General features: G+C 40.0%; 1 protein-coding gene across 3 annotated transcripts in view; it reads left to right on the top strand.

Moving 5' to 3' along the window:
* Positions 1-558, top strand: part of LOC121449992 (amine sulfotransferase-like) — a 37,868-nt gene extending 37,310 nt beyond the window's left edge. For all 3 annotated transcript variants that reach the window (XM_041654649.1, XM_041654646.1, XM_041654648.1), the window contains exon 7: positions 32-558. In XM_041654649.1, the coding sequence (XP_041510583.1) occupies positions 32-153 (122 nt within the window). In that variant the 3' untranslated portion in view covers positions 154-558. The remainder of the gene's footprint in view (positions 1-31) is intronic.
* The last annotated feature ends 13,024 nt before the right edge of the window (positions 559-13,582 follow it).

Below are 13,582 nucleotides of genomic sequence, written 5' to 3'. Positions count from 1 at the left end.
TATAGGTGCTATCCTCTGCTTCTCCCATTAGGAACCATTGGAGACTGGAAGCATCACTTGACTGTGGATCAGAATGAAAGATTTGACAGAATATTCAACAGGAACATGAAAAACATTCCCTTAAAGTTCATCTGGGATATAAATGAGGAGTAGAATTTTAATTACCATGTGAATCAATCATATAAAAATGTACTAGCCAAAGGCCATACTTAAATATTAAAATTAATTTCTTCCACTCACTTAACTATGAATTATAAAGCACAATTCTCGAACAATACAATTAACTTATGTTTTGATTACTGGCAATAACACTGATTTTAAAGTTAGCTATTAGCAATGGTATATTTCACAAAAATCGTATAACAAAAAACATAAAACTTGGCTTGTAGTCTTCAGAGTTTCTTCTATAGTTCACATTTTCTTTATCTTTAATTAATTCATGATCAAATAAACACTAAAAATCCATTTAATCTTATACTTAATTTTAATTAATTGCTTTCAAAATCAATATGACTGTTCAAATGTGCTGTGTGAAATAAACAGAGGTGTCATATAAAACATTTATGCCTTTTAAAATTAATATAACAGATCTTAGTTTGTAGTAAAGACATTAAAGTCAAAGATTAAACATATGCTGGTTTTAGGGTGGATGCCGAGGATCTGGGCTCACACCTAGAGACATACGGGGGTTCAAGGGCCATGCTGCTATTGGGTCCATGCCATTTTAACTGACCTGTACTGCCAACCAGGTTCATGGTGACACCTGAGCCCAGGCTGCTGCAAAGGACTATGTCTGAATCCATCATCCAGTCACAGCTGGGATCTGTATTGATCAGTGAGGAGTGAGGAGCAAGGGGGTATCTTTCCCTTGCCCACACCACCATGTGGCAGATCGTGGGGCTAGCTCTCTCACTCTCTGTCTTCAGGGTCTGCTCACCCACACCCGCACGAGGAGGGACAGCTCTACTGTGCTGCCCTGAGGAGGTCCAGGGCCTGCTCTCCAGACTGGTACAGTCAGTGAGGGGCAGGGCCAACTCTGTCAAGCCCTGTCCTCATTCCTTTAGGAGGATAAAGGAATCATGGGCATCAACACAATGGCAATCATGGCAGGGTCATGGACCCTGATATGGCCACTGATAGCAATCTAGGCCCAGATGACCCCATGGCCCTGAGTGGCAGCACAGGTTACTCAGATCTACATGGCCTCAACAGAGACTCAATCCTTGGACAGTAACTTGACCCTAGGTAACAGCCCAGACTCCTGATGCTTGTGTGGCCCTTAGTGGCTCTACAGTCCATGCACACAGCAGAGCGTGCACAACATGTCACCTGTGCAGAACACTAGAGCTTACGCAGTTGGCAGGGGGCAGGTAGCCAGGCCTGTGAGCATGAGAGCAGGAAAGCTGCACCCTCCCTCATATGCCAAGGAATGGCAAGGGTAAGGGAAATGTGCCCTCACTGCCCACCCCTTGCCACCTAAATCACACAGGAGAGCCAACCTGGGGGGCACAAGAATGGAAGAGCTGGTTCTGCCTTCACCAGTGACTGGGCAAAGCAGTGGAGCTGGCCTTGGCAGTGTAAGTATGGGTAGGCTGGACCTGAGGGTGTAATAACAGGAAAACTGGCCCTGTTCTTTGCTGTCTACTGCATTGAGTGAGCGAGCCAGGGCTGTGTTGGAGAGCTCTCCCAGGTAGTGAGGGTGAAGGAAAGCTGGCATGCTGACTAATTCAGCCACCACCAGATCCAGAACCTGGTCTGATGTGGGAGTGTCATATATCAATCTGTTGATTTCATTGGTTAAGCAATAAACAAACTGCTTGGCCTCATAGCTTAGAACATAGGTGGGTGGAGTAAACAGAACAGAATGCTGGGAGGAAGAGAAAGTGAGCTCAGACTCAACAGCTCTGCTCTCTGGAGCAGAGACGCCATGCTCCCCGCTCCCTGGCAGACACACGCGATGAAGCTCCGACCCAGGATGGACGTAGGCTAGAATCTCCCTGGTAAGTCACCTTGTGGCCTGCACAGATGATTAGAAATGGGCTAAATTAATATGTGAGAATTAGCCTAGAAGAGGCTAGATAGAAATGGGCCAAGCAGTGTTTAAATGAATACAGTTTGTGTGTTGTTATTTCGGGCATAAGCTAGCAGGCAGCCGGGGTGCTGGGGATGCAGCCCCATCGCTCATATTACAACACTGGTCTTTGAGTTGGCCCACCCCAACATCCACTGAATCTATGAATTGTTGGAGCATGTGATGAGGCCAGACCTGCAGATCCAGAGCTACTGGATCTCTATGATACAAGGCAATAATGGGATATCCAAGAGCAAACCCAGTGAGTGCCCAGTATCCAAGGCATAGCAGAAGCCAGAGGCCTCAAAACAAACCAATGAGCACTGCAATGAACACTTACAAGTTAAGGTGTATGGACTAAAGCGTATACAGTGTGACTCACTATTTCACCCAATACCATCCACGCTGAAAGACTTCTTGTTTTTTTTTTTGTTTTTGTTTTATGCTTTTCTTTTAAATTTGATTTTATTTTGTGGGTGGAAGTTGCAAGAGCTGAAGGTAGAAATGAGGAGATAGGAAGATGAGTGGCATTGGGATACATAGTGTGGAATCCACAATGAATCAATAAAAAAGTTAAATAAAAAATCCTGCTGGTTTAATTACAAGGTATTAGGATGAAAACAGTTCTGTCTGCAACATATTCTCATTAAACCCGTGCCAAAAAAGTCATTTTAATAATGAGAAAAAAAATTTCAATGGAGAAAAAAATTTAATTAATAAAGCAATTGTAGATGCTTAAAAATCTACTGTATTTGAATCATGAATATATATATGGTAGCAGCATCCATGACAGCAGATGGAACGAGAAAAACTTGGTCATCACTGCAACAAATACACAAGACGGCTAATTTGTGGGTCCCAAAGTGTTATTTTAGTTTGTGGTTTCAACTATTTCAGTGCGCTGTTGCTTTCTAGTCTGTGTCAAGGAATTGCACAGTGTAGAAAGTGGTACAGCAAAGCAGACCTCTTCAGAACCATTGGATACAAAGAGAAGAAAATGGAGGCTAAGGGCTAAATATCCCACTCAATGACATGCCACTGTGACTGATTTCCTCTCTTTAGACCCTTGCAGTAAATCCTAATAACCATGAATGCTCAAGCTTTACCATATGTCCATTTGTGGGAAACTTGTTAAGATAACATAGATTTCATCATGCATGTAAGCTGAAGAAATATGGAAATTAATAACACATCAGATGATAGCGAGGTGTGTCATATTTTTTGTTATTTGAGGCCTTCTTCTTGTTATTTTGAGAAAGGGTCTCTTTACATAGTCCTGGCTGACCCAGACTCTCTATGTAGACCAGGCTGGCCTCAAACTACCCTGCCTGTAAGTCCTGAGTGCTGGGATTACAGTTTGTGCCACTACATCTATGTGGCAAATACATGAAAGAATCCATTTTAGAAGAAAAAGATTCATCTTGGTTCCTGGGTTCAGTGTAGGCCCATATTTCTATATGGTGTGGCTGCCAGGCTCTAAAGTCATTGTCAATATCTGAGGATGGTCACGTATCCTTTCAGACAGCCCTTTGCTACCTAAGAAAAAGGTCAGGATGCTGCTTGCTCCTTTCTTTTTAATTTAGAGGATGCCTGATAGAAATGCTGATTCAAGCCTGTGTCAGCTAGCATCCCAGCAGACAGGTAGATGTGGATGTGACAAAACGCCATTCACCTGGTTCCTAAGAGACAGAAGGCTGGTGTATTTCCCACTCAGTTTACGTTTTGATATAAAAGCTGTTTGGACAATAAATGAGAAGAATTCTTCAGGGTGTGAACACAGTCAGGACTTCATGAGGGACCACTGATAATCTCCCCACCGATAAAACAATATGAGTTGTGTCTCTATTCCCGTACCTCCACGCCAGGCCAGAGAGATAGTTTATGTTGGGGTCTGGTTCAGAAAAAATGATTTATGGTCCGGGATATCCACTGGACCTTGGCATAATGGTGCCCTTGAGAGAAATAATTGAGGGTCTTGGCTAGCACCAGATACCAACATAATGGTGCCTGCAACGTGGGGCTGATCCACGAACCCTGGCATAATAGGACACAGACGTGAGGCTGATCCGCAAACCCCCAAAACAAGGAAGAAGTGACCAAACATGAGGAACCCGTGAGAGAAAATTTTCCCACAGCTGGATGTGTGAGTATTGAGTGCTCAGAAATAAGGATCAGAATTTAAAGAAATGTAGAGAAGCAGGACAAAATTTAAATATGTAAATTATAAAAATTATTCAGTTATATGTGTTGATAGCTAAAGGGAGTTTTAAGAGTAGAACAGAAACAATGGCAGAGATATTTAGAATCTGAAAGAGTGATAGACGCAGAATTGTAACCTTTATTGATTGCTAAATGGGTAGAAAAAGTGAAGGAAAAACGGCTTTTGGCCCAAGAATCACCAGGTTACTGCTAAGATTGAGGCACCACAAGCACACAATAGCCAGCGAATCTAACACATCTAAAACATGTGGGAGGGTGGGAGAAGGCAAGCAGGAGCTAGAGTAAGTATAGAGAGCAAATTTAACCTCACACAGTCAGTACCCCAGAGTCAGTCAATAGAACAGAGGAGAGGATTCCGAAATTCTTCTAATTTTATGATTTACAAGTTAAAATTAAAAAGATAGTTAAAAATCTGCCTGCCTGAGCTTGGAAAGGCAGGCTAGCAGACAGAGAGAGCCTGTGTCCTACCCGCTGCCAAGGGGCACATGTTATCAACAAAGGTACAGCTTCAATTGGAAGGTGAAAGGCAGTTTTGAAATGAAGTAGCTTCTGAGAACTGCAGCTTCAGGTCGATTAAAAGTAAATAAGTAGGTTAAATATGTTTCTTTTCCATTTCACAATTTTGCTTCTTTGTCAAAAGTCTGCTGTTTGTAGGCATGTGAATTTGTATCCAAGTTGGATTGATTCAGTACTGTGGCTCTGTAATGATGTTTTAAAGTCAGAGATTGCGGTGCTTTCAGAAGTTCCTTGATTGTTTAGACCATCCTGATATTTTATTTTTTCTTGTAAAGCTGAGGATTGTTCTTTTGAGAACTGTGAAAAATCTTGTTATAATTTTAATGGACATTTGCATTAAATCTGTAAGTTGATTTCAGTAAGATTGTCAGTTTTGCTATGTTCGTTCTACATTCCACAAGAGAATAGGAGATCTTTGAATATTCTGATCTTTCTTAAAAGATTTAAAGTTCTTATCATACAGGTTTTTCCATTTGTGTGGTCAGAGTTACTCAAGGGTATTTTATGGTATTGTAGCTATTGTATAAGATTATTTCTCTCATTTACCTTATGTGTAGAAGAGGTGTATTTTGGGTTGTTTTCAGTTTCTGTCTATAACAAAGTAATTCTGCTATAAACATAGCTGAGCACATGTCTTTATGTTATGGTTGAGCATCTTTTGTATATAGGGCCAAAAGGGGTATTGCTGAGTTTTAAGGTAGATGTTTGCCTAATTTTCACAGAATTGCCACACTAGTTTCAAAGCAGCTGTGTCAGTTTGCACTTTCACCAGCAGTGGAAAATTTTTACTTTACCACACATTCTCTTCAGCATAACTTATTAGCAGTATTTTAATCTTGGGTCATTGATGGAGGAAGGTCATTGGCTAATAAAGGAACTGCCTTGGCCCATTTTATTGGTTAGAAGATAGGTGGGAGGAGTAAACAGAACAGAACGCTGGGAGGAAGAGGAAGTGAGCTCAGACTCCACAGCTCTCCTCTCGGGAGCAGATGCCTCAGAGAGATGCCATGCCCCGCTCCTGGGCAGACACACGCCATGAAGCTCCGACCCAGGATGGACTAGGCTAGAATCTTCCCAGTAAGACCAGTTCTCACAGATTATTAGAGATGGGTTGATCGGGATGTGAGAATTAGCCTGTAAGTGCTAGAGCTAAAGGGCCAAGCAGTGTTTAAAAGAATACAGTGTCCGTGTAATTATTTCGGGGCATAAGCTAGCTGAGCAGGCAGCGGGGTGCTGGGGACGCAGCCCTGCTGCTCATATTACTACAGGTCATTCTTAAGGGGACAAGCTGGAATCGCAGAGTTGTTTTGATTTGCATTTCTCTAATGGCTAAAGGATGATACATTTGAGCATTTTTTGAGTGTCTTTCAGTCATGTTAAGTTCATCTATTGAGAGTTTTCAGTTTAGGACTGTAATATTTTTATTGGATTGGTTGTTCTTTGCTGACTAATTTCCTGAGTTCTTTTGTTTTTGGAGTGGATTGGTGATTAGCAAACATATTTTCCCATCATATAGTCTGATATTATATCTTGGTGATTATATCCTTTGCTATACAGGATCTTCTCAGTTCAGGAGATCTCATTGATTAATTTTTTCCTACATTGTTTGTGCCACCAAGGCTATGTTTGGGAAGTACCAATGCATTCAAGCGTTACTTCAAATTTTTCTTCTATGAGATTCAGTATTGTTGATTCATTTAGTCTTTGCTTCATTTGGATTTCAGTTTTGTGCATAGAGATGAATATGGATCTGTTTTCATTCTTCTACATGTTGATATCTAATTAGGCCAGCAACACTAGTTAAATATGCTTTCTTTTTCCATTTTCCTATCAGCTATGCAGACTTGGAACTAAAGAGAGAATAGTTTAAAAATTTTTAATTAGATATTCAATGGTTAAGGCCTTAGTTATAATATTCTTATGAGAGATATTAAGCTACTTAGTAAAATTCTTAAAAGGAGCAATGAGCCAATCTTTAATAGAGATTTTATAGAAGCTGCCAAATGGATACTCCAACAGGTAGAGGATAAAATAATCAGCAAATACAGTATATTCATTATAATTCAGCTATAACAATTACATTAAGTATATATTAAGTGTGTATTGAGTACAAAACTTATTCTACAGTAGTTTTATGAAAAAAAACAGAATGATTTTTATAGTTATACCTTTGTATTTTTTCCAGTTAAGATATTAAACTTTTGTCCCAGAGCGGTAAGTGCATGCATACCGGACAGGCCTCAAGGTCCCCTGCAAGGGAGCCCGGGAACCTTGAGCTTGTGCTGCAGGGTCTCTTGTGCTCCACTGGACCCCGCCCTGCCTACCATGTTCTTCCTTTTGTCCCTGGCACATTGGGCTACAAGGCACCCCTGTTTAAGTGCTGAGGAGCTCCATCTGGAGGGTGCTGAGGAGTTCCATCTGCACAGGAATGGTTCCTGCTTCTACACTGAGGAGTTACACCCAGAGAGTCAGTCACAGCAAAATGGACCAAGACACCAGGCCTCTCCTGGCTCTATTTGAAGGAAAAGATGGGAAGGCGCCAATGCAAGAATTCCTCTAACAACCTGAAAGGCAACATGACATCACCAGAATCCAGAGATCCTGAAATAAGAAGAATTGTACACCCTTCTCGAGAAGAATTAGAAGAAATCGACTCAAAAGTGAATTATATGAAAATAATAGAGGACCTTAAACAGGAGGTGAAAAACTGCCATAAACATTAGAGATCACAAACAAAAAGGTAGAGGAAATGAATAAATTGCTCAAAGATACCCAAGAAAACCAAGAGAAACAAGAAAAAGCAATCAAACAGGTAATGAAGGCGGTTCAAGACTTGAAGAATGAAATGGAAGTAGTGAAGAAAACCCAAACCGAGGGAAGGATGGAGATGGAAAATCTGGGTAAACGAACAGGAACTACAGAGACAAGTACTACCAACAGATTACAAGAGATAGAAGAAAATGTCAGACACTGAAGATACCATAGAGAAAATAAACACACTGATCAAAGAAAACAGCAAAACCAACAAATTCTCATCACAAAACATTCAGGAAATCTGGGACACAATAAAAAGACCAAATCTAAGAATAATAGGGGTAGAAGAAGGAGAAGAAGTGCAGCTCAACGGTCCGGAAAATATATTTAATAAAATTATAGAAGAAAACTTTCCCAACCTAAAGAAAGATATTCCTTTGAAGGTTCAAGAAGTATAAAGAACACTGAATAGAATGAACCAAAAAAAAATCTCCTCGCCATATAATAATCAAAACACAAAGCACACAGAATAAAGAAAGAATATTAAGAGCTGCAAAGGAAAAGGGCCGAGTTACTTATAAAGGTAAACCTATCAGACTTACACCAGACTTCTCTATGGAAACCATAAAAGCCAGAAGGTCCTGGGTAGATGTACTGCAGAAACTGAGAGACCATGGATGCAAGCCCAGACTACTATACCCAGCCAAGCTTTTGTTCACTAAAAATGGAGAAAACAAAATTTTCCAGGAAAAAAACAAATTTAACAATACGTAGTCATAAATCCAGCCTTATAGAAAGTAATAGAAGAAAAATCACAACCCAAGGAATCTAACAATGCCCAGAATAATTCAGACATCTAATCACCCTTCACCAGAACAACATGAAGAAGGGAAACACAAACTCTAATACCAAAAAAGAAGAAGAAGAAGAAGAAAGAAAAAATGACTGGAGTTAACAACCACTGGTCATTAATATCACTTAATATCAATGGACTCAACTCACCTATAAAGAGGCACAGGCTAAGAGATTGGATACAAAAATAGCATCCAACATTCTGCTGTTTACAAGAAACACACCTCAACCACAAAGACAGATATCTACTCAAGAGTAAAGGACTGGGAAAAGGTTTATCAAGCAAATGGACCAAAGAAACAAGCAGGTGTGGCCATACTAATCTCTAACAAAGTTGACTTCAAACTAAAATCAATCAGAAGAGATGGAGACAGACATTTTTTACACATAACAGGAACAATTCATCAGGACAAAGTCTCAATCCTGAATATCTATGCCCCTAATATAAAAGCACCCACATACGTAAAAGAAACATTACTAAAACTCAAGGCAGTCATCAAACCACACACACTAGTAGTAGGAAATTTCAACACTCCTCTCTCACCAAAGGACAGGTCAATCAGACAGAAACCTAACAGAGAAATAAGAGGATTAAGGGAGGTAATGAATCAAGGGGACTTAATAGACATATATAGATCATTCCACCCAAATAGGAAAGAATATACCTTCTTCTCTGCAGCTCATGGAACCTTTTCGAAAATCAACCACATAGTCGGTAACAAAGCAAACTTCCATAGTTACAAAAAAATATTAGTAACCACCTGTGTCTTATCGGATCACCATAGATTAAAGTAGGAATTCAAAAACAATGCTACCCCAAGAAAGCCTACGAACTCATGGAAACTGGACAGTCAACTGCTGAACCACACCTGGATCAAGGAAGAAATAAAGAAAGAAATTAAAGACTTTCTTGAATTCAATGAAAATAAAGACTCAACATACTCAAACCTATGGGACACTATGAAAGCAGTGCTAAGAGGAAAGTTCATAGCACTAAGTGCCCACTTAAAGAAAACAGAGAAAGCACACATTGGAGACCTAACAGCCCACCTGAATGCTCTAGAAAAAAATAAAGAAGCAGACTCACCTAGGAGGAGTAGAAGACTGGAAATAATCAAAACAAGGGCTGAAATCAACAAAATAGAAACACAGAACACAATCCAAAGAATCAATGAAACAAAAAGCTGGTTCTTGGAGAAAATCAAGAAGATTGATAAACCCCTATCCAAACTAATCAAATGGCGAAGAGAAAATACACAAATCAACAAGATCAGAAATTAAAAGGGAGACTTAACCACAGACACAGAAAAAATTCAGAAAATCATTAGATCTTACTACAAAAGCCTGTATGCCACAAAATTTTAAAATGTTAAAGAAATTGACACTTTTTTAGATAAGTACCATATACCAAAGTTAGACCAGGACCAGGTGAACAATCTAAATAGACCTGTTAGTCGCGAAGAATTAGAAGTTGTTATAAATAACCTCCCTACCAAAAAGCCCAGGTCTAGATGGTTTCAATGCAGAATTCTACCAGAACTTCCAAGAAGACCTAATGCCTATACTCCTTAATGTATTTCACAGTATAGAAACAGAAAAGTCATTGCCAAATTACTTCTATGAAGCTACCAAAACCACACAAACACTCAACCAAGAAAGAGAATTACAGGCCAAACTCTCTCATGTACTTCGACGCAAAAAATCTCAATAAAATAATAGCAAACCGAATACAAGAACACATTAGAAAAATTATCCATTATGATCAAGTAGGCTTCATCCCAGGGATGCAGGGCTGGTTCAACATACAAAAATCTATCAATGTAATCCATTATATAAATAAACTGAAAGAAAAAAATCATATGATCATTTCATTAGATGCTGAAAAAGCATTTGACAAAATTAACATCCCTTTATGATAAAGGTCTTAGAGAGATTAGTGTTACAAGGGTCATACCTAACTATAATAAAAGCTATTTATAGCAAGCTGACAGCTTATATCAAATTAAGTGGAGAGAAACTCAAAGCCAATCCACTAAAATCAGCAACACGACAAGGCTGACCACTCTCTCCATACCTCTTCAATATAGTGCTTGAAGTTCTAGCAATTGCAATAAGACAACATCAGGGGATCAAAGGGATTCGAATTGGTAAGGAAAAAGTTAAACTTTCATTATTTGCAGATGATATGATAGTGTACATAAGCGACCCCAAAAACTCCAGCAAAGAACTCCTACAGCGGATAAACACCTTTAGTAATGTGGCAGGATACAAGATCAATTCCAAGAAAGTCAGTTGCCCTCCTATACACAAATGATATGGAAGCAGAGAGGGAAATCAAAGAAGCATCACCTTTCACGATAGCGACAAATAGCATAAAATATCTTGGGGTAACTCTAACCAAGGAAGTGAAGGATCTATTTGACAAGAACTTTAAGTCTTTGAAGAAAGAAATTGAAGAGGATACCAGAAAATGGAAGTATCTCCCTTTCTCTTGGATTGAGAGGATTAACATAGTAAAAATGGCTATTCTACCAAGGGCAATTTATAGATTCAATGCAATCCCCATCAAGGTCCCACGAAATTCTTCATAGATCTTGAGAGGAGATTAATCAACTTTATATAGAAAAAAGAAAACATGCAGAATAGCCAAAACAATTTTATACAATAAAGGAACTTCTGGAGGCATTACCATCCTTGACTTCAAACTCTATTACAGAGCTTCAGTATTGAAAACAGCTTGGTATTGGCATAAAAACAGAGAAGTCGATCAATGGAATAGAGTAAAAGACCTGGATTTTAACCCACAAACATATGAACACCTAATTTTTGATAAAGGAGCTAAAAGTATACAATGGAAGAAAGAAAGCATCTTCAACAAATGGTGCTGGCACAACTGGTTGTCAACCTGTAGAAGAATGAAAACAGATCCATATCTATCACCATGCACAAAACTCAAGTCCAAATGGATCAAAGACCTCAATATCAATCTTAACACACTGAACCTGATAGAAGAGAAAGTGGGAAGTACTCTACAACATATGGGCACAGGAGATTACTTCCTACGTATATCCCCAGCAGCACAGACATTAAGGACAACATTGAACAAATGGGACCTCCTGAAACTGAAAAGCTTCTGTAAAGCAAAGGACACTGTCACTAAGACAAAAAGGCAACCCACTGACTGGGAGAAGATCTTCACCAACCCCACAACAGACAAAGGTCTGATCTCCAAAATATATAGAGAACTCAAGAAACTAGACTGTAAAATGCTAATTAACCCAATTAAAAAAATGGGGCACTGATCTGAACAGAGAATTCTCAAAAGAAGAAATTCAAATGGCCAAAAGACACTTAAGGTCATGCTCAACCTCCTTAGTGATCAGGGAAATGCAAATTAAAACAACTTTGAGATACCATCTTAAACCTGTCAGAATGGCTAAAATCAAAAACACCAATGATAGCCTTTGCTGGAGAAGTTGTGGAGTAAGGGGCACACTCATCCTTTGCTGGTGGGAATGCAAACTTGTGCAAACACTTTGGAAGTCAGTGTGGCGACTTCTCAGGAAATTTGGGATCAACCTACCCCAACATCCAGTAATACCACTCTTGGGAATATACCCAAGAAATGCCCTATCATATGACAAAAGCATTTGTTCAACTATGTTCATAGCAATATTATTTGTAATAGCCAGAACCTGGAAACAACCTAGATGCCCTTTAATGGAAGAATGGATGAAGAAAGTTTGGAATATATACATATTAGAGTACTACTCAGCGGTAAAAAACAATGACTTCGTGAATTTTGCATGCAAATGGATGGAAATAGAAAACACTATCCTGAGTGAGGTATCCCAGACCCAAAAAGATGAACATGGGATGTACTCACGCATTATTGGTTTCTAGCCATAAATAAAGGACATTGAGCATATAATTTGTGATCCTAGAGAAGTTAAATAAGAAGGTGAATGCAAAGAAAAACATATAGTCATCTGCCTGGATATGGGAAGTAGACAAGATTGCCGGGCAAAAACTGGAAACTTGGGGGTGAGGTGGCATGGGGCTAAGGGGAATTGGGGTGAGAAACGTGTGAAGGGGAGGACTGGGGGAGCTTGGGGGAATGGGATGGTTGGGATAAAGGAAGGGTGGACACGGGAGCAGAGAAATATATATCCTAATTAAGGGAGTCACCTTAGGGTTGGCAAGAGACTACTACTAGAGGGACTCACAGGTGTCCTGGGAGATGTCCCCAGATAGTACCTTGGGCAACTGAGTAGAGGGAACCTGAAATGACCCTATCCTATAGCCATACTGATGAATATCTTGCATATCACCTTAGAACCTTCATTTGGCGATGGATCAAGATAGAGATAGAGACCCAAATAGAATCACCGGACTGAGCTCTTAAGATACAAATGAGTAGCAGAAGCAGGGAGAACATGAGCAAGGAAGTTAGGACCACGAGGGGGGCACCCAACCTCTGTGACAGTGGAACTGATCTATTGGGAGCTCACCAAGGCTAGCAGGACTGGGACTGAATAAGCATTGGATGAAACCGAACTTTCTGAACATGGCGGACAATGAAGGCTGATGAGAAGCCAAGGACAATGGCACTAGGTTTCGATCCTAATACATGAACTGGCTTTGTGGGAGCCTAGCCTGTTTGGATGCTCACCCTCCTGGACCTGGATAGAAGTGGAAGGACCTTGGACTTCCTGCAGGGCATGGAATCTGGACTGCTCTTCATTCTCGAGAGGGAGGGGGAATGGAGTGGGGGGAGAGGGGGAGGAGAGTGGGGGAGGGGACAATGTGTGGGAGGAGGGGGAGGGGAATGGGAAATGGGGAGGAGGCGGAAATATTTTTTCAACAACTAAAAAAAATTAAACAAAAAATAAAGAAAAAAAAGAATAGGAAAAAAAAGACTGAAAATTGACAATTAGTTTTGAAAGGAAACATATTTCAGCAATACAATACTAAGAGTTCCCAGATAGATCTAAAGTTTTTCATTATTCTTCTGTGGCCTCCCCAGATTTTAAACCCAGAAATAATTTCATGGTTCTAGATGAATCATTAAATATGGGAGACAAAGCCGGGTGGTGGTGGCGCACGCCTTTAATCCCAGCACTTGGGAGGCAGAGGCAGGCTGATCTCTGTGAGTTCGAGGCCAGCCTG

The sequence above is a fragment of the Microtus oregoni genome, unplaced genomic scaffold (genome assembly GCF_018167655.1).
Source record: "Microtus oregoni isolate MIOR12 unplaced genomic scaffold, Mior012 000006F_ref0000085, whole genome shotgun sequence".
Classification (NCBI taxonomy): domain Eukaryota; kingdom Metazoa; phylum Chordata; class Mammalia; order Rodentia; family Cricetidae; genus Microtus; species Microtus oregoni.
Note: the sequence above shows the minus strand (reverse complement) of the source record. Positions and strands in the feature narration are given on the sequence as shown.